Here is a 22,531-nt window from a genome sequence, read left to right as displayed (position 1 = left end):
TCAGAAGACTTGGAAACAACTGTATAGTTCATCCTTTAAGCTGTAGATCCTTTTAGGATGAGAAAAGAGCTATGGGCAGATATGACCCTCTATTTATAATAGAAATAGCTCTTCCTCCTGGCTCTGATCAGGAGCAGCTGGGTTTGTGTGCTGGTAAAGAATTCCTTCAGGGCAGTTACCCCCACCAAAATCCTCCCTCAAAGAGTGTGTGTGTGTCTAGGTACCTGTGACTAAGGAAGCAAATGCTTTCTTATCTCAAGTTACTTTTTCTGCCTTACCAAGCACAGCCAAAATGAATGTATTAGAAGCTGTTGAAGACATGGACTGACTGACAAGGCACTGCACATTTATTTGATCTGTGACTGGGTTTCAGTCCCAGTGTGGTGCTATCCCAGCTCTCCCCAGTGTTCAGGAGAGCACTGCTGCTCCTATGCTCCTCAGCCTCTCTCCATCTCCCTAAATCTGCATTTCCCTCTGACCACCTCAGTGAACCAATGATTGGAGTGGCTGTATGAAACTTGGAGCTGCAGGTGCTGAGACCTTGGAGAAGCAAAAAAAAATTCTAATTATGTTGTCTCTTTAAGAATATTTCAGGACAATATGAGGATTGTGTTTTTTGTTTCCTGATTACATCAGAACTAAGAGGACTAATTGTAGGAATCATCCTTTGTAAGCACATTGGTAACATTTGCGTGTATTTATCCATGTGTATCCATTTCCATGGAGGTCTGGTATGCTGACAGCTGTTATCTTTAGATGAGTTTAGTATATTTGTCTGTATTACAGGCTCCTGCACTGGCAAATTGCTTCTGCTATAAACCCAGTTGCCTGTGCTTCCATCTGTGCTGACATCATGGCAAAGGCAGATAATTTCTTAGTCCCGAACAGGCAAAGAAAATGTCAACTTCCTGGAACTGTTTTGCCAGTGCATTGACACTATATCAATGCCCAAAGTGGGCCAGAAAGGACAGAGTTGTTTTTTTCAAGTGTGCTTACCACAGGAATCCCAAACCATTGTTTAATTAATCACCTATCTAAAGAGAGGCAAAAGGCTCCAAGGCTCAAACCTGGCTACCTCATTCCCATGAATGCATTTATACTGGTGAATAAAATGTGCCAGGGACTCCAGAAGGACTTACAGCCTTGCCCCTAAGCCTCCACCTCCCAAAGAGGGCAGCCACCTCAAACTGTCTCTTGGCACTTGCCCCTGCAGGGCTAATGCTGTGTCCAGCTGTGGCTTGGGAGACTGCTCACGTGTCTCAGCCAAAACCATTTCAAGCATCACACTAACAGAAGCAATACCAGCTTAACTGGTAATGAACCAATGTCAGGGCCTTTTCTCTGCCCAGTTTAGTTTATGAATGAAGACATTACTGCTTGTGCTCAGGCCTGAAGTTCTGGGCCATGTTTAATGAGATCAAAGAGATACATTGGGAGCCTGGGAGACAGAAGAGGATATAAACAAATAATGAGGCAAATTAATAGTTAAATTCAAAAATGGAGAGGAGGACACTATTTAAAAATAATTTTCTCTAACATTTTGGATGACACTGATTTGAGTCCATGAGCAAAGCAATTAAAATCAATGGATAGATGATTAAAACCAGTATGAATAGTACAATTAGTTACTCAAGGTGTCTGATTTCCTTTTTCATGTGGTAGAATGATTTTGATCTGCATTGAGATATTGGATTGTAGTGCATTCTCTTTGAGATGAGACACTATTTGATGGTGCAGTTCATTTTCTAATGTACTTCATGGCCGTGGTAATCCAACAAAAACTATGGGTTTCTCTTTGGCAAGTCAGAAAGAGTAGATTGATGCTTCTCAGCAATATTTGTGTTTGTAGATGTTCTGTGAGGCATTGCAAATCTTTTTTAAAGTCAATCATGAGTATACATAACAGATCTGCTATCCCAGATTCAGTTCTAGGGACAGATATATGCAGAGTTTTCCTTCTGGCTTTGGGGGAGAAAAAAAGTATCTACTGTATTGTCCTCATGATGTCTTTTTAGCCATGGAAAAGAACCATTCATTAATGGGTCTCAAAAGCCCCATGGCTTTCCCAGAGGGATGCTCCTGAGATTCAGAGTTTGAAGTAGAAATTGCAGACTGGTGAGCACACACCCTGACTCTACCTCAGAAGTTCTCAGCCCAGGAAATAACCTGGGATCGAGCCTGGACAGACCAAACCTGTCATCCTTTCCAAAAAGGATGGTGTCTGATCCACACATGAAGGAGTCCACTGAAGAAACTCCTCAGAGAGCTCCATCCCTCTCTGCTCTGGGAGGTTTTCCACAGGGCTGGGGGCAGCAATCTGGCCTGTGTTTTCAATAGTGAAGTTATGTGGGGAATGTGTTAGGGGTTTCATGTTTCAGTGTATGTTGTGGGTTGTGCAGCAATGAAGGGGTAGAATCCAGGCAGCTATTGATCCTAACTATGCTTTTCCAGATTTTGCTGTGTTTTAGCTTTTCTTTAAACAGAAGTGCTGTTATACATATGCTGTAGTTTGAAGGAGCTCAACAACTAATTTTCTTACCTTTATTTCCTTTATGGTGTGGCAACAAAGAGAATGCTAGCACTAGGGATTTCAGGATTCTGTGCCCTGACGGATATCCCAAAACGGGAGGGAAAAGAGTGGAAGACTTCTGGAGAGACATGAACCAGGCGTGCTCACACGTGCGCGTTATTTACCAGCACAAGTGTGCATCAGTCAGAGCCTGAACGATTCGCTGTCCCGCAGCCTTTCAACTCCCTCCCTGCCTCCGTCCGCGGCCATCGCCAGCCCCGAGTGTCCCGCCGGGGACACAGCTCTCCGCCGGGACAGTGCCCGTGCAGGGAGGGCGGTGGGCTCGGCCAGGTGGCGCCGCGTCCCCGCGCTTCGGTCCTCGCCCCGCCGCGCAACGAGGGTGCCCCCGGAGGGCGGAGGTGGTGCCGGGGCTGGGCGTGGGGCGGCAGCGCCGCGGAGAGGGAGCTGATGCGAGAGGGTGGGGGGAGCCGCCGGCATCTCCGTCTGGGCGCTGCCGCCCCCCTCTCCCGGCGCAGCCCCGCTCTCCGCCCGCCCCTCGCCGCCGCCCGCCGGGAGCGGCTCCAGCGGCGCCGGGGCCGGGCCGGGGTCGCGGCGCCCCAAGTTTGGCGGTGCCCGGCCGCAACATGGGCTTCGACCCGTCGCGGTTCGCGGGGCCGGTGGCGGCGGAGCTGCAGTGCGGGCTGTGCGGGCGGGTGCTGGAGGAGCCGCTGTCCACTCCGTGCGGGCACGTCTTCTGCGCCGGCTGCCTGCTGCCCTGGGCGGCGCGGCGCCGCCGCTGCCCGCTGCGCTGCCGGCCGCTGGCGGCCGCCGAGCTGCGCCCCGTCCTGCCCCTCCGCAGCCTCGTCCAGGAGCTGGAGGTCAAGTGCGACTACAGCCCGCGGGGCTGCGGCCGCACCGTGCGGCTGCGGGAGCTGCCCGCGCACCTGGCGGCGTGCCGCTACGGCCCGCCCGGCCCCGCCGAGCCGCAGCCCCCGGCCGGGCACCCCTCGGGCCGCTCGCCGGGCAGCGCGGCGGGGCAGCCGCGGGCGGGCGGGCACCGCTGCCTGCGGGCGCTGCGGGGCGGCGGCGCCCCGGAGCTGGGGCAGGAGCTGAAGAGGGAGGCCCAGCGCTGGAGCAGGAGGGAGAAATCGCTGCTGGCGCAGCTGTCGGCGCTGCAGAGCGAGGTGCAGCTGACGGCGCGGCGGTACCAGGCGAAGTTCGGCCAGTACATGAGCCACATCAGCAGCATCGCCCGGGACCTGACGGGCGGCCAGCCCGGCAAGGTGAGTGCGGCGGCAGGGATCGGCGGGGCAGCGCGCCCCGGTCCGCGCCCCTCCGGCTGTGCCCTCCTCCAGCCTGCTTTTGCTTTTCCCTTTCCCGTGCCCGGCTGGTGAACCACCGGCCGAGTGAACTACGGGGCGGGCTGTGCCCCCGGGGCCGGCAGTCACCACCACAGCAGTTCGGGACCCAGCCCGATCCTGCGGGCAGTGCGCCTCCTCTTTCAGGGAGATATAGCCGCCGGACCCTGTTGCCAGATGAAGAGTTTTATTTTTACTGATTTTTGTAACACCTCCACTGGGGACACGCTTCTTGCCTGTCATTCTTCGGTAGCCGGAACCCCGTGCTGCGATGAGCCCAGCAGGGCTTGGCAGAGGCTGCGACCGAGCGCCTGCTCGGCCGGAGGGGATGGGGAAGGGGCGGGAGGGGAGATGGCTTCGCTGCTGGGCTGGCAGCTGGCAAACGGGTCCTGGCTCTCCGGTCAGGGTGTCCACATCAGACCGCTCCGCCTCCAGGGACCCAGCTGTTCTTGCTGCTGGTTTTGCTCCAGCTGGTACTGGCGGCAGCTCAGGGGCGTGGAGCTGGCTTTCAACTTTTATTTGAGCAGCTGAGAAGTTGTCTTAAAAAACTTGAGTGTAAAATTATTGTCGACTGTGGAAAGGATGGCGAAAGGACAGCAAAGCTTTGGTAGAACGGTGTGACAGCTACCGCCGATGATAAGCAGAGGCCGGAGCAGTGCTGCGCCCTCCCCTCGGATCTGGGGGCATTGCCCAGAGACTGACACGCTCCTTAGGCAAAACAAACCATGCAAGAGTTGCGGTGAGCTGGCTTCACTTGCTGTGATGGAACTGGTTGGTTTTTGATTCCTGCCTGGGAGCTCACTAGCAGGCTCAGACATTGCTGATTGCAGCCGTGGTGAGAAGTTTTTTAATGCAAAGGGTTCTTCTTTCTACCTAAATCTACGCGGGCTCTTGGGAAGCAAAATCCCAGGTGGAAAGGGTCTGAGCAGTGAAACTCACACCCGAAGCAGCAATGTAGTGTGCTGGGCATATGCCTGCTGCATGGAAAATGGGAAACGGGATGTTGTTCACAGGACACCAGAATGCCTCAGAATACAGGTCACAGGTCTTCGTGGCATTGAGGAACTCTGAAAACTTGAGCAATTTTTTTTTTTCAAGGTTCCTCTGGTTAGCTAATCCGTGAGGTTTAGAGAGGTGTGCTTATACACTTGCTTCATCTCTTGGAGATAAGGTCATGTGGAGTGGGCCAGCAGTGACTGCTGGGGTGGGGTGTGGGGAAAAGCGGTGGCTGAAGAAGGGAGGGGAGGTGCCGGCGCTGTCGGTGAGGAGCTGACGCTAGAGCAGGAGCTGACGCTAGAGCAGGAGCTGGAGCAGGAGCTGGCGCTGGAGCAGGAGCTGGCGCTGGAGCAGGAGCTGGCGCTAGAGCAGGAGCTGGCGCTAGAGCTGGCCCTGGCGCTGTCGCTGTCGCTGACCGAGGTGCGGCACGGGCGGGAGCGCCGCTCCCCCGCGCCGCCGGGAGGGGGCGCTGTGGGCGCTGCCGCCCGGGCATCGCCGCTCAGAGCCGGGGAGGAAAACGATCCGTGCAGGAAAAACACACGGAATTAAATTCAAACCTACCGTCCGGGCATAAAACACCTCACACAATTAATAAAATGTGTGTTTCGGCGTAAAATAAGGTAACTTGCTGTGCTAAAGCCTCCAATTTTTAATTTTTAAAAAAATTTTAATTATTCACCTGGTGCGCTGAAAGAAAAGATTTTTCTTTTCTCATTTTTAACTTTTACTCCGTTTATGCTTCTCAGTGTCTGCTTTATATTTTAAGCCTTTTTTCAGAATACAACCTATATTTTTACAGATGTTTTGGATTCTTTTTGGAGAGAAAAAGTTTGGGATAAAGAGCTGTTTTTCAGCTTCTCTGTGTTCTTTGAAAGTTGCTTTAAAATGTGTGCTGGTAGGACTTTGGGGTCTGAAAATTAGAATTTTGTGTATTTTAATCTGTATGTTTAATGTGTTAACACTTATAGCCATTTTATATTTATAGAGACTTCCAGACATCTGGAGCTCTGACTTTTTCAGTGGTGGCAAGCATTCCTCACACCCAAAACCTGTCCTTTTTTTCTGCTCAGCTGAAGATAACTGGAGATAATCAGGTGTTACCTGCTAACTTTTCAGTGAATCATGACTTTTCCTTTGGTTTTTTTTTTTCCAGTGCCAAGTCTTTCCAGCATAGTTTTCCTTCAAGCCTTATCTTAATATATTCTCCAGCTAAAAATCTTCCATGCAATAATGTTTTCATTTAATAACTTCTTCTTGAGACTGTGTTCTTTATCAGTGTTTAATTTCTTGCTTCTTAGGGAGGAGTGCGCAAACCACTGATGATCATGCTACACCGAGAAAATGACACTTTGGGCTTCAATATTATAGGAGGACGACCCAATCAGGTAATGCAGAAAGTAACTCTAGGTGACACTGTTAATTAAGAGTAACTTTTGATGACAGTAGGTATGGAATCTGTTCTTCAGATAGAAGTACTGTTTATCATCAGGTATACCTGGAGTCATTGTTTGGAGGATGTTATTTCATGAGAATTGTGTTATTCTCGTTTTTTGGAAGAGCATTCATATTGTTTTTTCTTTAAAAACTTAGGCTGGTTTACACTCAGTTCCCATGTGAATAATATGTATTCATGCAAACTGTTCAATGGAAATATTTGTAAAAGTCATTGTTGCAGGATTAAGCCTTTGGAATTTTGTGAAACAGCTTGCCTTTTTTAATGTTTTCATTTACAGGAGAGAAGAAAGTTTGCTTCTGTGGCTCAGATAGTTTAGGCACATGTCCTGTTCTCACATGCCTGCTTTCAATTTTTCTTTATGAGCTGAAATGATTTTCACCAATACTGAATCTTAATCTCATCAGTCTAGGTTTAGAAAGTTCATTGCAAACCATAGAATATGCATAAGGATCACTAGCCTCCACTTAGAAGGCTAGTACACATGAATATGCTTGCTTTTTTTTTTTTTTTACTTCACCTTTCCAAAAGCATTAATCAGGACTGTCATTGCATATGAAGGGTAAAGAAACCTGTTAAACTGGAAAATTAATAGTTGATTAAAAAGAGTTGGTAATAATTATGTACTGATCAGGTTCTTGTTAGGGGGAGAATTGAAGCCTTCTGGTGTTGTTGAGGAGGGGAGTCGGACCCTGTGTATTAGCTTGGCAATCTTCTGCTCTAAAGCTGTATTTAGTGGTGCCAAAGAGTCTGTTCCCATCAGTCCACTCTCTGTGCTGCAGTTACTGTTCCCTCTGGGTAAATATCAAGACCAGCAGTTATCAGATGATGGGGCTGTAAATCCAAAGCAAGAGTTTCTTAGATTTTTCTAGTGGAGGGATGAGACAACAGGTGGCTGCAAGTTAAAACACACATGCCACGATTATGTTCATATTTGAGTACAGCAGTAACAAAATTCCCACAATATTTATTTTGGATTGCCTTGGGATGTCTCTAATTTGCCTCTCTAGAACTGCAGGGAGAGGGGAACATGTGCTCAGTTTTCCTGGGATGGCAACTGAGCTTCTTCAAAGGACTTAGATGCTGACAGTGCATACTGCAACAGTGATATGTATCACAAACTGACTTAATATTTTGTAGTTTTAAGGAGTAAATGATAAATATATGAAGGTCTGTACCACTGTGTGTTGAGAACACTGCCAAATGGAGAAAAGGAAATTAATTTCTATTAACACTCATATTTGGAGACAAATTTGTGAGATTGTGAGGTAGGGATGGGTGTCAGGGGATTTTGAGTCTTTGAAGTTCAGTTTGGAAATTCCTTTGTGTTTTGTTCTTGTTTTGACAAATGTGACCACCATAGGTTTTGGTTGGCATTTCCCAGGTATCAGAATGAGACTCAATGCATCTGGAGCTGAGAACAGGAAAAAATGCTTGAGTTGACTCAAATAGTGAAAACACAAAGTTGTGCTGGAAAGCTTAAATAGTGGAGTTGTTCACAAGACAAAAAGAGTTCATGAAGGTTCTCTGTACATTCAGGCTGTCCAGAGAAAAAGTGCTCCTCTTTGAAACATTAGCTCTTGCAGCAGAAGAGCCGCACAGTGATGTCTCTGTATTAGTCATCTGCTTGGGGGTGTGTTCTCCACCACATTGTGTTTTACAAGTACAATGCACCTTTTTTCCATTGGAAAGCAGGTGACTCTTGATGAGTTGAGTAATGCACATACATACTTTCTGTTGCCTGTGTTTATTTTCAGCCCATAATAGGCATCCCCACTGTTCGCCTTCTACCTGAAGGAAGGAGGAGAGGAAAGGAACAGCTCATCATAGGATCATCTTTTATTTTGTCAGAAAGGAGCTTGCCTCTCATGAGTGTGCTCCTGAGAGGTGATTCATTATTCTGAGGGAGCAAGGCTGCTTTGATGAGTCCAGCTCTGTCTGGCTGGGGGGACTGCTTCCCCAAGGAGGGCACATCAAAGCCAGGCTGCAGGGAGGTGTGCTGCAGGCACAGGTGCTGCACAGCCCCTGGGCTGGCTGACAGGGCTGGAGCTCAGTGTGCCTTGTGCTGTTTTCCTGGCAGGAGTGGTGGGTACCAGCACATGCAGCTGATGGGGACCAAAAACCAGACTGAAGTACCCTTTTATTTAAACAGGTCATAGATTGCTTTTGAAAAAGTCAATGAAATTTCTGATGGAAAGAAATACATTTTTATGTGGCTGAAGGTGCTATAATCTAGCTTTTTGTTTTCTCATGTTAAAACCAAACCACGTCCCTCTTGTATTTTCACTAATGGCCGTTATGCTTCTTTTATCAGAGTTTCTTTTCTCACTGCTTAGATGGGAAATCAGTGGAAATCTATTTGATCATAATTTCAAAATATTGCTAGAACTGTTACTGTGTTTCCCTTTTGCTTCTTCCCCGACATGTATGAGTTTCTGTGAAAAAGGGGGAAAAAAGGAATTTATGAAAACATAGTCTGACTAATATTTTGCTGAACTAATATTTATTGACCTTAAATCTACCTGGGTCAAGTCTCCATAGGAATATTGCCACATTGTGTAAAGTATGTTTTACGTGTCTTCACAGTTTCCTTAATAGAAAAAGTTATAAAGCATTTTCCCCATGAGTGTATAGGATCTAGACCTGTGCACACATGAACTGTGCCATTGGTCAGGGATTCACCAGTCACTGAAGGAAAATAAGCACCATATAAACTGCAACCCAAAGCATAAATCAGCTGGAAAAAGATTGCTTCAGTTATTGCTAGCTAGGTTATTATTTGTATAAACATTTAAAACCCTGTAAGTAGGCAGTGTCTGCTTGACATTAGTTATTTATTAATAATTATTTTATAATACTTTTAATTATTGTGTGATGAAATAAAGTAATTCCAGCATGCACTACAACATCAGTTATATTGTTGCAGCTGTGGTAGATAATTTGTCTGGTTTAAATTTGATCTCATGTGAGTTGTACTTAGTGTTGCATAGAGATCAGCTGGAGATGGATTCTCTTTTTGTCCACAGCTCGTCTGTGTGGATTTCATAGTTGAGCAAGTTCTCAATCTCCCATGTGAATAGGATTTATGAGGTTAACCAATTCCAGCCAAATCCTCTCACTGTTACGTGCCAGCTATCTCATGTCACTTTGTTCCTTGCAGCTTTATTTTCAAATGCAGTAAGGCAGTTTGCAAGCAGCAGTACTGCAGGGGCCCTTTTCCTTCTGAGAGAAACACTTGTACATCCATTTTTATGAGTGTTGTCCACTGTGCATTTATGTGCTAGTCACTGGCTGCTGTGAAGTCTGAGGTTTGCTCCAAGTATTTCAGCTGGGATCAGATTACTGTTGCACATGGTGTCTCATTTAGACTAAAATAACCGGAAGTAAATGGATAATCTTATAAAAATTGCTGGAATAGTTCATTAATTCTGTCCTTTTGATTAATAGCTACTTTGTGTTAAGCAAGTTTAAAAAATCTCAAGGAGCTTAATTCTTAATTCAAGGAGCTAAAAAAATGAGCTGCATATTTCAGATGGATTTACATTTTTCATTGCTGCTGATTTTATTACTATCTCAATTTTTGTACTAATGTGGCCCTTTTTGCAATTTCCCTGTTGCCTGATACAGAACAACCAGGAGGAATCTGCTGAGGGAATTTATGTGTCAAAGATTTTGGAAAATGGACCTGCAGACAAAGCAGAAGGCCTGCAAATTCATGACAGGATTATTGAGGTAAGAAAGAACCCACACCAATGGATTAGTCTGTCATATTATCAGATTAATAAAGGATTTTATGGTTTTCACCCTAAGTAGGTTGTAATTTTCCTCTTTTGTTGTGTCTGAACATGATTCTTGTACACTGAACTGCTTGAACATTTCTTAGAATTAAAGAACAAGATGGATTTTTCCAACAAGTAATAAATTTACTAGTATGGGGATTAAGCTGATCTATGTGAATCAAAGGTGTCAACACTTAAATAGCAAGCAATAGAAGCATTTTGTATTTCTTTTCATTAAATTGAGAAAGAAGATGAATGGCTGAAAATTCACAGATTTAGTGAAACTGATTTTGTCCTATGTAGGTACTATTATTTTCATGACTCTGGGACAAGGCAGAGAAGTTGGCTTGCTAAGCACTGCTGTGAAACCACTTTAGCAATTAGAGGAAGCACTTCCTGCTGTATGATCAGAAGGAGATCATCTGTTGTTCTCACCTGAATCACTACAGCACTTTCATGGTCATGTAATATGCTAGCATAGAATTTTCAGTTTGCTCCTGCATTGTATGCAGTTTTTCTCATAAAATAACTACAAATAATAAATAAGTCAGTTGAAAGAATAGGGTGATGTCTAGCCTGCACGTGTACGTGTAGCTAGCCCTGTAAGAAATCTCAGAGGAGCAGTTTCCAAGGGTGACTGAAATGGGCTCCTTAGGGATTTCCCATCCCAGCTCTGACCCAACTCGCAGTGACAGCACGTTCTGCTGGCTGCTGGGTTTGTTTAGGCCATGTCACTCCAGCTCTGCAAGTTCAGAGAAGACTTAGAAGCGTGGTGTGAACTTGCAGTGGGATGGGTGTTTGAGCAAATACACATTAAATAAGTGGATTGGAAGAGAAATGCAGAATTCTTCTGCTGGTTTCTTGTGTTCTATACCTGCTAAGGACTAAAAGCATAAGCTAAGAGTGTTTGAATGCTGGCATTGCTTTTAATGTTGGAGCCTAGAGCAGTGTGTGAAATCAAATGAATATATTTTCTTGGAAGAATAAAGCTTATGCTCTTGGCTGGCAGATATAGATGTATCTCTAGGAGACACCAAGTGGGCTGAGCAGAACTGAACTTGCAAGATATCTATTTCCCTAAGGTATACAAAAGCTTTGAGATCCAATTTTCTTTTTGGAACAGTAGCCTTATGCTGTAAAGATCTATTTTCTTCTGACATTACTGTTTCACTTACCACATTGTGTTTTGGGGTTTTTTTAGAGACTGACCAGCTATGTAGTTTCACACATTTGCTCAACACTTCCTACTTTAATTTAATGTGCTTTCATAGTTTTGTTTTTTAAGACAAAATGAAGTGTTTTTGGAAGAAGGAAGAATCAAGTCACAAAGCAGCATTTATTATATGTGAGGTCAAATCTCAAAATTTCACCATAATTGATACTTGATTTTTACTTGTTGAAAAATTCTTGCTACATAAAATCATACTGAAACAGATTTTGGTTCTGTGTGATGTTATAGGTCCAATCTAGCATAAGTATTCATACAGCTCTGAATGGAGCACCATATTAATGTGCAACAGCTTTGTATATAACTCATGTATTCGGTCAAGCCTTTAAAAATATTTTGGGTTAGGCCAAAATTTCTAGTATATGTTTCAGTGTTTCAAAATTTATTAGACCAAAGTAAATAGAGGAGGAGAAAAGAAGTAATTATTCCTCCATGCTAGATGCAGGAAACATCTGGAGTCAGAACATTGAATTTTTCAGAACATTGCCCATGCATAGCTATCAATGTCTTCTTGCACTAGAATGCCCTGCCAGCTCTGTGGTTTGTTGTGAAAGATCATTCTGAAAACTTTTGCTGTGAGGAAACAATCAGGGTGGTGTAACTGTTTCAGAAATGTTGGCATGTATATGGAATATGAGTTTTGGTGAGAAGCTGATAGGAAGTGGGACTTCTTATTGTTTGCTTTTCATTTTGTTTTGGTACTCTGATCTAATGGATGATATTTTATGAGGCCATTCTTTAATAATCAAGAGCAGAAGGACCTGATGTTATTTGAAGAGCCTTTGATAGCTTAAGTAATTTCTTTGGCAATGGTATGCCTGGGGTACTTCTAGCAATCTGTATCTAATGGGATAATGGACAGAACTATCCCCTGAAATCAGAAAATCTGTTCTCAAGGCATATTGCTAAATAAAGAAGGTAATTTGTTTCAGTGGTTTATCACATGTTTAACAAAAATTAACTGCACATGGTTGACTGTGGTGAGTTTTGCACATTTCAGATGACCATCTCATGGGCAACCTAGTGCAGCAAATGGATTTCACAGTCCTATGGCACTGGCAGATAGAATTGAGAGCAGAGGCTGGTAAAAATAAGTAGTGTTGCCTTTTATTTTGTATATATCATTATATATGCAGCACCATTGCCAAATAATTAAGGTATTTGAAAGAATGCCAAGAGAAGGAATCAGATTTCTTCCTTGAGCTATTTATTCTAAGTGTAAAAGTGCCACACGAATGACTGGAGTTGCTGGAAGTTTTTGAGATCCATATGCCCAGGATATAGACCCTCTGACACTTTCATTTGAAGAGGGTTGGTATTTATTTGGGCTTTACCCTCAGGGGAGCATATTTTGTGCATGAGGACCTGAAAGCTGAAACAGATGCCTGTGTGCTGGCAGTGTGGTGGTGCTTGAGAGTGACAGGGTGAGAGCCCCAGATCCCCTGTGTCAAGGGACTGCATGCGGGACTGTCACAGGACCCTTGCTGATTGTTTTCACTGTTCTGCTGAAGAACAGGTTTCAGGCACAGCGTTACCCTCTTTATTAAAGGTTCAACCCTCTGTGAAAAAATTACTTGTTTATGCAGTGTAAAGCTGACCGGGGACAGTGATGTGCACTTTGAGATATATATGTGTATATTTCCAGGAATCCTATTATAAGCCCCAAATGATCATTATTTCTTCATCAAGAATAAACCCTTATGAATTACTTCTTTGTAGCAGGTTCCTGCAGATGTCATGGTCTTCTGATGCTTTCAGAAGTTTATATCCAAAAATCTAGTTCCCTTAAATTGACGCTGCATCATGTTTTCAAGGACTACAACTGTTCACCTTCTGTAAAATGCATCTCATAAAACTAGATGCAGTACTGATATCTGTGACTCCCAACATGAAACCCTTGGATATGAGCAAATAACCAAACTCTACCTTTTGTATCTCTGCCTTCTTCCTTTCCACCCTGCCTCTGAATCCTGTCAGGAGGAGACAAGCAGCAAGCAGTGCACAGGGCTGTTTATTAGTCTGTGCTAGTTCAAAGAATTCTGTTTGCATCTAGGAGAAAATTATATTATTAAAGTATGTTTAGAATGGTTCTCATTTATATAGCTCAGCATCACTTTACCTCCCCTTTACTGCATGGTAATCAATCCTGCTGAGTAAGTCCATTGCTCATCCCTGTTCATGCTTGATTACCTCCTCAAGGCAGCATAAAACAGCTATGACCCTTAGCAGTTTGTGTGTACCAGCAGTTACTGGTACACACAAATGTTTCACCTGCTGTTTTCTTATCTGTACTTATAGTTCTGAGCAGTTTATGCTGAAAGCAGCTCTTTCCATATGGAGGAAAACTTGTACCTCAATTTTCAGACAGTTCAGCTTCACATAAATCTGGCACCACACTGGCCAGATCTCCAAGCACAATACTCAAAGCCTAGTTACCAAGCTAGTCAGAACTAGTTCTTTGAGTTGGTTTTTTTTGTTTGTATGATACTGATTTTACAGATATTGGTGTGTGGTGTCCTCTCTTTTTAAGCCCAGCTTTAGAATAAAAAACAACCCCATGATTGTTTTTTCTCACAGTCTTCCATTCTGTAAGTCACAGTGTCTTGCAGAATATTCTTTAATCACTTCAATGTTGTACATAAAATATATGACCAGGACAGAATTTACAATCCAGATAGAATTTCTGATAGTTTGGGTTTTTTTTTGTTTTTTTTTTTTTTCTTTAAAGGAACTTTTTTTCATCAATTTGAGGGAAAGGAGCAATTAACATTGCTCCTTTTTATTTAACTTTGCTCCTTGTTAATTAACATTGCCAAAGCAGGTCTGCCATATGACAAAACAGCAATGAAAAACTTTGTATGCAAATAAAAAGGGCTAAAATCCAAAATATTAATATGTGGAACTGTAAGCACATCATCAGCTGAAAGGCTCAAGTGTTTTTCTGTTCCTTGCACTGCAAGGAAAAGACTTCTGTTCTTTAACTCTCAAGTGAAACTCAAGTCCTTCTGCATTTTAGTCAGTTGATTCTCATGAATTAAGCAGGCATGATGGAGAAGAAGGGAAAGGAAAGCATTTTTAGTCTGGGATCTTTAAGTCTGAAAATAAGACAGATGCATTTATATATCATGACTGTGTATTTTGTTCATGCAGCCTGAGCTCCATAAGTGGATGATAAATAAGGCTTCATCCTGTATGCCATGTTTCCCTTTGTTCTTTCCAGTTTTTTTGGAGAGTATTCACACAATGGCTTTGAAGCACATGTCAGCAAAGCCAGTTTCAATAAAGATGAAGTCTTAAGGCTTATCCTGGCAGAATTAACTTACATCTGCTAAGTGCCTACACAGAGATTTTTTAACTATTGCCAGACTGCTGATTGTGCTGTGTGTCAGTCTTGTGATGTTTTATCTTCTGCATGTTTCTGTCATTACACTCACTATGTTGCTCAAGCAAAATCTTTGATACTAGTCATGTTTATTTGGCTAAGAATCTCCAGTGTCAGATTATGTCTGTAGAAGTAGTGAGTCTTAAAATGTCTTGCTGTGATCAGAGCCAGAAGATTGGGATGACTTTGAAACAAAGCTGCACAAGATGTATGGTAGCTAAGAAAGCTTAATATAATAACTAATTTTAGTGATGTAGCTTTCAGTGCATCAAAATATGCCTTAGCTATATTAATTTCTCTTAAATCTGTAACAAACTCATAACATTAAGTTGCAGGTAGCCAGGTTTGGCACCTGCAATCATTAGATAACTCCTAATTAGTGTGGAAGATCCCTGGCATAATAAATTAGTGAAACCACAGGCTTAGAAATGTCTGTAGAATCTTTTCACCTCTACCTCACCTGTTGAGATACAGGATTTTGGACACCTGTAATCCTTCATCTGTCTGAGTAAATATTTTAAGTCGGGTGTGACCTGGTCTGCATAACTTCAGATTAATTGGAGCTACTGCCCCCACTGGCTTTTTACTTAACAGAAAGCCTCCAAAAAGCAAGAGATCCTGGTTGTGGTCTCTACCTGAAAAGGATTGAATTTACCTCTCCAGATAATTGCTCTTTTTGCTAAGGCAGAGGCTCTCCTGTGTTAGACCAGCATCCACCCATCCGCCTCAAACAGAGGAGGCCAGCAGGTGTTTAGAGAGTCAGGATTATCGTGTGGTGATCTGGTGTGAAATAGACACTAGTTCAGGGAGCTGTATCTGTATATCGTCCTGCCCTTTTCCAGGTAAGTGCTTGTGACAATACACACGAATTTCCCTCTTTCTTCCACAGTCTTGTGTCTTACATGACACTTTGTTTAATGATACTTGCATTTCTAACTTTACAGTGCCTTCACTTTGGGAGGGCAGGTAGCAAATACTGATAACCAGGAAATCCTCTACCTAGGATACTTATTTTAAAATGTGATAGATGGGGTTCCCTGATTGAATTAATACCAGTACTTAGGGTTTTCCTTCTCTGTGTTTTAACTCAAGCTGCAAGTGTTAGCTGGAAGGTGGTTACTGCTGCTGGTGCCCTTTATCTGAAGGCCATGAGGGCTGGATCTCTTGTAGGTGGAGGAACTTAGTGTTCAAGGTACTGTCTGTTCTGAAGTTGACTGTGGTTGTCCTAGAATGCCTGAATTCTGTGATTTATTGCCTCAGTTCACAGATCAGTAGTCTGCATTTGACTGGACTTGCTACAGGTCTTTAGAGGTAGCTGCATTCCTCCCTATTCACTGAACTAAAATGCATTTAGAGAAAAAGGTTATGTTCCTTCCAAAAAAGCACTTAAAATTCTAGAAATTCACTGTGTTAAAAAAAAAAAAAAGAGACTTCTATTTTTCTGTGACCTAAAATGTCTTGGGATTTTTTTGGTGAAGTATATTAGTCTTACTAAGACTTCACAAAATGCTTTCTGTCCTAAAGAACAGGAAGAAATAAAACAAATTATATTTAAGAAATGGTGAAATTTGCCTAATATAAATAGTGAATGACAAGATTGCATGAACAGAAATTCACTATTGGATCTCTTAGTTGACTGAATGCAGTCTTGCATCCATAAAGAGGCAAAATATTATTTGATACTTTTTGATACTTGTGTAGCACAGCATCATGAAAAAATTCTAAAATGCCTTGTTTTCTAAGAGGTGGGGTCTTTTAAGCTGACTTTTTAAACTGAGAACTTGCTGTGGATGCAGCTTTAGAGGGGGCCAAGCCTGTAGGAGGGTTTTCCATCTGTATTTGCTTGGTCTTGTACTCACAGAGAAACCAGGCACATGTGCAAGTATAATACTGCGTTGATTTTGTGAAAATATGTATGCTCACAGTGCTTTTATCTAAATAATGAGGGAAATGCCAAACGTGGTTGGAATATGACCATCTCCCCAACTAGTTTATTTGCAGAGTTGGTGTATTTGACAGATAAGGCAGTGTTGTCCTTTTCTGTAAGTCTGTTCAGATTGTGAGTCATGGATCTTGGTCAGCAAGGTGCTCCTGGTGAGCAAAGAAAATCGATGCTGTGGTGGCTGGAATGGCATGAGGCAGAAGTAACAGTGGGAGAGTATTTCTGAAATGTGACCCAGCATGAGGGAAGTCAAGAGAGGATGTGAAGTGGAAGTGGTGAAAATCATCTTCTACCCTGTTTTTTAATGCTACTTCTACCATGCTGGGTGTTTGTTTAGGCAACTTAGGTTAGGCATGATGAAAGAGGCTTCAGGATCTTGCATGCACATGAATGTGCATAACCCCTGCTCTCCCATGAGATTTTTCTATTTTGCTCTGACTGTGGGGGATCTCTACAATAGATGGATCACTGTAGGAGCAGAAGAAAAAGAGTGAAGTAGAATGTGTAAGAAAAAGGAAAAATGGGAATCTTTACAATTAAAGAGTACAAAGCACCAACCTCAATTTTCCACAGATGTACTTTCTAGTGCTTGCTCATAAATAGGAAGTGTGGAAGAAATGGAGGGCATGTAGGAATAGGGGCCACTGAATTGTCAAGTTAGATCATCTATACACACTGTCATGAACTCCGGTAGGTAAATGAGGGGGAACAGTACTGGAGCAGAACTATGATAACTGTACTGGGTCTGCAGAGTTAGGCAGTTGCTAAATTGGCAACTCAGAAATGCTGTTTGGTAGGAAGGATTTTGGTTAATCTGTGGAAGAGCTGAGTAATGTAAGAACCTTCAGGATCCCATAAATGGTGTTGCTACCATGGGCCACAGATCCCTCAGCATCATGTGAAGGCCTGGTCACACCCATCTCCTTCAGAAAGTGTCTGATCTCACCCCTGAGGTATAATGTGTCAGAAATTTGGCAAGTTGAAGCTTAGCATCTTCCTAGATGCCCTGTTTGATCTTGACTTTGCTGTATGTCATCTTTCTCTTCCTTTCCATGAGCATTTTTGGGGTTTCTTAATGGTTTAAGGTAAACCTTGCAAAACAACAAGATCTGGGCATCCTTCCCTCTTGCCCAGCAGCCAGAGCAATGCAGTTTTATATGTAGCTGAGGCAGTAGGTTTAGAGGAAATTTTGTTTGTGTGAGGTGTTCATTAAACACTCAGGAATGCATTAAACAACTTGTCTAACAGCTGTCAAATACTGTTGCTTTCATCCCCTTCCCAGGAAGGGAAGGGCACATGCAGGGGAGTGTTTTGTTTAGGAATTTTCCAAATATTTGCATACACATATTTACATGTCAGTGTCTATTTATGTTAGAGAAGACAAGATCATAGAAATGTATCTTTATTGCTGAAGGTGCAGGGTTTTGTGTGAAAACCCTTCTCTTGGATCTTTGCTCTGGGAATGATCTTGGGCAGCCCTGAAGGAAGTGCTTTCTCATCCGTTGATAAACCGAATCTCCATGACGACTGGGCTGTAGGTTGTGTACCATTGCCTTGGTCTTGTTCTAAGTCTGTCTTAGAGATGCGGTGAGCTTGATGGTTGCTGTGGAGCTAGGTACTCTAACCTGGTGAACTGTGGAAATCTGAGAGCAGGAAAGGCATTTTCCAGTGACTTTCCTTAGCCTTGTCAATCACATAGAGAGCAGAAAAGGTCAGAAGTTTCAGAGAGGACTTTAGGAGGTATCAGGGAGATCTAACCCTTTGAGGCTCATGTGATCAAGACGAATGGGAATAATTGATGGCAAGCCCAGCCATGGAAAGCTCTGATAAAGTCTGAGACCATGCTGAGTTTGGTGCTTAGAGCTGAAGGATGTGTGAGGAAGCCACCTCTCTCACAGCACATGCTGCTGGCACCCAGAAGCTCTTGGCATTTTCAGAAAGTGAAAAGAGCCTTCTTCTGCCTTTCATGAAGGTTTCTCTTTATTGTGGTTGAGACAGCTTCACAGTCAGAGGAGTTGACAGCTTACATGTGTTGTGCGAATGCAGAATCTTCTTAAGTCACTGAACTGATTGTTGCAATCCCAAGAATATGAGCTCCAAGGGCTTTTGATCTCTTCTTTTTCTTAATCAGCTAGTTATATTTTTAAGGAGTAGGTAATCACTGTTGTCTGTAATTGGAGGTTAAATGAAAAAAGCCTTTAGTGTCTTCCAGTGCTGAAATGCTCTAAATGAAGTAATTATTCAAGGCTTTGCATAAAAAAATTAATGATCCAGTTTTTAAGCTGTGAAATACAGCAGTGTGTTGAATGGGAGAATGTTCCTCCTTAGAACTTTTGAATAGGAGTAGTAAGAAGCATGTACAGCACTGTGCTTTCCAAATGCTTTGAAAATAAAAGTCATAATGTTAAAAAAAAATATTTCTTTGGTAACTCCTCTCCAAAATTAAACGTCCAAAACTTCTCTCTAAAAATTCTGCAGCATTTAAAGCCATACTGTTATAGAAAAACCAATTTTCTAATTGGCAAGAGCAGATGTGGCTACTTCAAACCACCACCAAAGACTATACTTAGTAAAATCAAATATGCTAAGCAAAGTACATTTGTTACTAATACACAGACATTTTGGTAAATATATGTCTTGTTTGGAATTGCAAATGTAATGTAATTTTACAACTTTGTGTGTAGACCCAACTTGATTGAATCACAGCTGCCACAGGAAAGGAGTGCAGAATGACTCAACACTGTTTCTTAATTTAAATTATTTTGGAAGGCATTTTCTTTATGAAATATTGTTGACAAAATAAGTCATGGCTCCTATGCTTATTTACATAGAAAGTTAATGCATGTTGTTTACAGGATATGTTTTTACATATTTTTTTCTTTGAGGAAAATATTTGTCTTTCAAGTAGCAAGACTGGGAAATAGAGAAGGAATGGGAGAAATGACAGGAAAAAAAATTTAGAACTGTTGACATCCTGCTGATTTCTACTTAGTTTTTAGTTATGGAAACATGGAAACCTTGTTTGAAGATCACTGTATTCCAAACACCTGTTAAATGGTTTAACAACTTTAAAATTGGATGACTTCTTATTCTCTGTGTCTAGAAGAGGTCACCCAATATGGGAGAAGTTCTGAAATGGGTTGTAGAGAATATGAGGGTTTTTCCCTTTTTCTGTCTTTCCCTCCCTATTTGGAGCATCCAACATTTGAGAGACCCAGAGGCTCAGAGCTTGCTCATCTGTTTCCAAGTACAGTCTCTCAATCTTGCATTTGTTTCTTTAACCACACTGATTGAGGGTAAATATCTGAAGTCCTTCCAGCAGCTTGTGGGAAGAAAGCATGCTATTTTAAATGGAAGGGATTTGCTGTCTTGAGTGAATTAAAACATCTGGATCCCTACACTTCTCTGTTGCAGTCTGATTGATTTAGGCTAGTCTTTGGCACATGGCAAACATGGAGCCATATGGTCTTCATGCTGTCAGCAAGATTTTTGAGCGCATACCTCTCTCTGCCTGGCCCCCAGCTTTCTCTGGTAGCTGCTACTGTGACCTAAAAGATAAATGTTCCAGGAGCTTTCAGGCTATTGTGCCCTTCTTGAGCAGATTAGCTGCATTTTTTTGAGGTGCACAATGTCCAGCATTTGGACTAGAAAGCTGAATCCTTCACTTCCCCTGCGGTGCTCAGAGCCCTGATCCAAATCAGATGCCTTATGCTGGTGCCAGATGTGTAGCAGCACCTTCTGCCTTACACTGTAAGTCTATAACTTACACTTCTAACTTGCACTTGCATGTCGTTTTTTAAAATTTCTCCGTAAAATCTCTGAGTGCTCAGCACATCTGCTTTTCGGTATGCTCTAAGTGTGTGATTATATGGAAAACTGGCTGTTTTGAGAAATTTTTAAACAGAAATTTACTTTCTACTAACCAAGAGAATGGTGTTAAAGCCATTATGCTCTTTCCAGCACACCTTTTAAATTTTTTTTTCTTTGAGTGGTAGGCAGAATAAATATGATATTTTTAAAAAATATATGGGTTCTTCTGTGTTCCCAAATACTCCAAATACCTTATTCTTTTTTAACAATTCTTTTTAATGATTTGTCTATTTTTCATTTTTATTTAAAAATAGTGCTGGGAGAGTCTGAGTACTAGAAAGAATATTTCTATTTTTTCAATATAAGAAGAAACTGGAAGAAGGAAAAGTGGTTCATATAATAATTTTTTAAAATAACTCTTATTACTGCCAGAATTTCTCATTAAATAAATGTAGACCACTGTTTTCAGCCTTCTTTTCTAAGTCACTTAAGTACTCTGCCCTAGTACTAAGAGTGTGGGGGTTTTGTGCATTTTTTGTTTCCTCCCTGCTATGGAGTAATGGAAATCTAAAGGATCACTATTCATCACTGAGCCCAGAGATTGAATCTTCTAATTAGCACTAACCACAGACAATATTTTAAAGATTAAAGAATACAATGACGTTTCAGAATACTTTTCAGAGTGTGAACTGTTCAGACAGTGCTGTTAATACCTTAGCAGAGCTACTTAAGAACAAAGTTTTCATCCAATTCCTTAAACTCATTTTATGTTGGTCAGAGCCCTGCAGTCCATTACAGCCATTCTGCTGAGGGCATTACCAAGTGTTTCAGGGAGTTTTAGTAGAAAATGAAAAACTCTATGGGTATATTATTGACTTCTTACATTGCATTTGTCTCTTTTTATGTACTTTGAAACAAAAAATAACTTTGAAACAAAAAATAACTCCTGCTTTCTTAATCAGAGCTGCTACTTAGTGGATAAATACCCTGTCCCCTCAAAGAACTTGTCTATTCAGCTTTAAACCATTAAAGATCTGTTCTGACAGGAGAAGCCTGAACTCCATAATCCAGTTGCTAAGTTTTTCCTTTGATTCATCCACTAAAAAATGAAATGAGACTTAAAAGACTAATGGATTGGATGGAGAAATGTGTGGTACAAAACAGTGGAGTCCAATTATAAATTGCAAGCACCATCATTGGTGCTGCTTTTTCCAATTTTAAATGAGTTGAGTTTTCCCTGACTTCATGTATTGTGCATTTTACCAATGAATGATTGGCCAAACCATGATGAATCCATGTTACTAAGTAGGAGAAAAATTAAAAGTGATGTTCACCAGCTTGTGTAAAGCTATCTGCCTGATGTTTACTTGTTTGAGTGCTGATCATGTGTTCAAAGCACTGCAAAAAGCCCAACAAACCGATCTAAAAATAGAACCTAGAGTACACAGGACATTTAAGTTGTGATTCATACTGCCTATGGATTAATATCTCAACATTTTCTCATTCTCCAAGTATTGGAGATGAGTTAGACATATTTTTTAGCAAATGTGATTAGTTCAACCTGAAATATTTCACTTCGTGATGTTTGAGTTAGGATGAGATTCAGCTGAAGCAAGTGTTTATGATACATCTTAAACTTTTTAGAATTTTCACATGAACCAACATATTTTTAGTGCTTTTTAGTGCTTTTGAGGTTAGATTGTTGGGATAATGCTCTTTGTACAGAGGTCTTCTCTATTTAAAGTCAGAGCAAACTTTACTGAATCTTGTTTCGTTCCAAAATGAATAAAATTAAAGAATAAATAATATAATTTAGTTTATTCTTCTTTGTATGTTATGTCTCACATGGGTCTGATATTCCATTCTTCTGGAATTATATAATTCACTAATTACATGGAAACTCATAATATGTAAAATGCCAACATAAGTACAAAGAGAGAAATTCAGGTACAAAACTGGGCTTAGAATCTCCTTCCTATGCTGTGGTACTCCTGTGAGGTGGCCTGCTCCAACTCAATAGTCCTAATGTTACATTTCTCAATGTTACATGTTTCATTAAACTAACCAAGCCAAA

At 42.0% G+C, this 22,531-nt stretch overlaps 1 protein-coding gene across 1 annotated transcript in view; it reads left to right on the top strand.

The window, feature by feature from the left end:
• The first annotated feature begins 3,153 nt into the window (after positions 1–3,153).
• PDZRN4 (PDZ domain containing ring finger 4) overlaps positions 3,154–22,531 on the top strand; it is a 228,546-nt gene continuing 209,168 nt past the window's right edge. Inside the window, exons 1-3 of the mRNA XM_058805361.1 lie at positions 3,154–3,792; positions 6,162–6,248; positions 9,944–10,048. Of these exons, the coding sequence (XP_058661344.1) occupies positions 3,154–3,792; positions 6,162–6,248; positions 9,944–10,048 (831 nt within the window). The remainder of the gene's footprint in view (positions 3,793–6,161; positions 6,249–9,943; positions 10,049–22,531) is intronic.

Source organism: Ammospiza caudacuta, chromosome 5 (genome assembly GCF_027887145.1).
Source record: "Ammospiza caudacuta isolate bAmmCau1 chromosome 5, bAmmCau1.pri, whole genome shotgun sequence".
NCBI classification, from domain to species: Eukaryota; Metazoa; Chordata; class Aves; order Passeriformes; family Passerellidae; genus Ammospiza; species Ammospiza caudacuta.
This window is presented reverse-complemented; position numbering and strand designations above follow the sequence as displayed.